Source organism: Chenopodium album, chromosome 3, assembly GCF_948465745.1.
Source record: "Chenopodium album chromosome 3, dcCheAlbu1.1, whole genome shotgun sequence".
Lineage (NCBI taxonomy): Eukaryota > Viridiplantae > Streptophyta > Magnoliopsida > Caryophyllales > Amaranthaceae > Chenopodium > Chenopodium album.
The window spans coordinates 82,140,278-82,142,828 of NC_137836.1; the positions used below are offsets into that span (position 1 = coordinate 82,140,278).

General features: G+C 33.4%; 1 protein-coding gene across 1 annotated transcript; it reads left to right on the plus strand.

Moving 5' to 3' along the window:
* The first annotated feature begins 356 nt into the window (after nt 1–356).
* On the plus strand, nt 357–1,307 carry LOC145619805 (embryo-specific protein ATS3A-like). The gene is made up of 2 exons (XM_081674501.1): nt 357–488; nt 582–1,307. The coding sequence occupies exons 1-2, from the start codon at nt 384–386 to the stop codon at nt 1,032–1,034; spliced, it is 558 nt and encodes a 185-aa protein (XP_081530627.1). The 5' UTR covers nt 357–383; the 3' UTR covers nt 1,035–1,307.
* The last annotated feature ends 1,244 nt before the right edge of the window (nt 1,308–2,551 follow it).

The following is a 2,551-nucleotide window of genomic DNA, read 5'->3' on the forward strand; positions in this document are numbered from 1 at the left end:
TACTCTTTACTCTGTAGGTAAAGATCGAATTAATCAGCAAAATAATACCATTGTGTTACAATGTGCTTTACTTTTCAAGCGCATCTTTTCTAGTATACAATGGGAGATATCGATTAACTTATTGTAATACTGTAGTAGTTATGCTAATAAAGTAAGAGATTAGTACTGGTATAAGTATTATCCAAGCAAACCAAGTTATGTTACATTGATACATAGCGTTATATTATTGTGCTACTAGACCCAACTGTAGGAATATAATCTAGAGCTTTTTGATACTTTGAAGCAAAGAATGAATCTCGAATTAAAGATTTCTCTAGTATAAATGCAACATGAGCTTATTTCTGCACTACTGAACACCAAAACCTGTGGACATCTAAGCTATTATGGTGATCCATGAGCGATTTTTCGCTGTAACTTTGCTGTCTTTACTTGCAATTTCCTTGGATTGCCAGAGTATGATGTTCGTAAGAGGTGAACAGCAAATGAAGGTAACAAATCTATTAAATCAATGTGTGTTTGTTTTCTTTTGAGAATTTTGAGTATATATGATATGATTGGCTTTTTGCCGTTTTGGCTAGCAGGGGAACTGCACCTATGTAATCACTATAGAGACTAGCTGCATCAAAGATGCTGGCACATCGAATCATATCAGCCTACGATTTGGAGACTCGAAAAGCAACGACCTTTTAGTACACCCCCTTAACAGGAGGCACATAAAATGGGTGGATAAAATGGATCAGAGTGTCTTAGATGATGCGCCGAGGAAACCCTTTCAACCTTGCAGTGTGGATGATTTTCAAGTTGATGGACCCTGTGTGGATACAGCCATCTGCTACTTGTATCTGAAGCTGACAGGAACTGATAACTGGCGGCCTGGCTTTGCTCAGGTTCGGGTTCTAGATGAGGCTCGTTTCAACTCAGGTTATTTCTATTTTCGCCGTGATCTCCCTAGCCATGTCTGGCATGGCTATGACTTGTGTGATAGAGAGGTCACTCCTTTTGGGATTAGGCACAAAAGAAAAGTTTTCGATTAAGCTTATAGTGAGTTGCAAATAGTGTGTTACAAGTAAAGTAACGGATCATGCAACATAGGCTTCAACTTTGCTATCTACCTTAAATATAGATTAAAAATACGAAGTACTACCTTAGTTTCTTATTATGTGCAACAAAGAGGTATTATTTGTGAGACATAAAATATCCGAAACGGAGGTAGTATATAATATGTGTATGATGATCTCATCTTCCTTTTTGTATTTTATGATACTCGTATAAGTTTTATGAAATCTCAATAGTTTAAGTAAATTCAAGCACACATTTCATAATGTGATTGATGAGTTGATGATGTATACTAAAAGCAAGATTGATTCCTAATTTGCTATGAAGCCCATTACCAACTCCTCAGGCCCATGATCCATATTGGGCCTATTGGGCACGGGACCACAAAAGAAATTGGTTTGATTAGAAATTTAGAATGGTTTTTTTTTTTTTTTTTTTTTTTTTTTTGAGGAAAAGATTAGAATGAAAAGTTATCTCTAGGTCAAATTAAAAAGTGATACACACATATCATTGAACAAGACATTTAGAATTAGTAAGAAGTAGATTTTTACATCATTAAAAGGATGATTAGAGAACCTTTTCAATCAATATGGAGTTTCTTTTGAACAAAATTCCACAAAAGTTTTATGGCCAAAGTTCAATTTACTCTTGGTTTGATTATGATAAAAAGTCTGGGCAGCTCTTATTATAGACGGATTATGCGATTTTCTAACCATCCTTTAATAGGTTTAACCCAAGTCTACCGAATACCAAATGATATCCGGATTAGAAGTAAATCAACAATTCACAATAAATCGCTACTTGCAAAAGACTGTTTGATTACTTAAGACCAAAAGGTGATGGAGGGGATGGAAGGATGGGAATTTAAATGTCCTTTGGTTGCTCAAAGTCCAACTACAAATTCTCATAACATTTGATGCAAGATTGATTACTCTGAAAAAATAATAGTGACATGTTATTCCAAGAACATGCAAAGGTACATAAATTGGTGACATATAATAAAAGTAAATTTTAATGAAGTATTCCCCCAATTCCCATCATGTATCTTACTTGTACTAGGTTTGAACAAGCAAGGGGGAATTGAAGTACTTCATCAATGAGCTCTTCTGCATTATGTTGGACTTTTTGGTTCCGATCAATTATGACATAGAGCTTTGCTTCCTTTAGAAGATGGGACATACTTTTTGTTACTTTAATTCATCTGTCCCGTAATATAATGTCTGATTTCTATTTTATTCAATAATTTTCAAGATATATATTCGACCATCAATATTTTTATTTATGTATTATCAAAAATGATAAAATGTTGACAATATAAAGCTACACATAAGAAGAATCAAAGACAATCCACATGAGTACATGACTATGTTTTCTATATTATCGAGGATTTTTTACTAAAGTTTTTAATATTTAATTAGTCATAAGAAATATTTTTTCTAATAGAATTACAATATAGAGAATATTTCGAATCTTGGGTATAAAAATATACAAATGA

Bases quoted from the DNA above. Each gene is read 5' to 3' on its own strand.
- LOC145619805 (XM_081674501.1), top strand. From the start codon at position 384: ATGGTGATCCATGAGCGATTTTTCGCTGTAACTTTGCTGTCTTTACTT. The intron at 489-581 runs GTAACAAATCTA...TTTGGCTAGCAG, and splicing joins GAGGTGAACAGCAAATGAAG to GGGAACTGCACCTATGTAAT.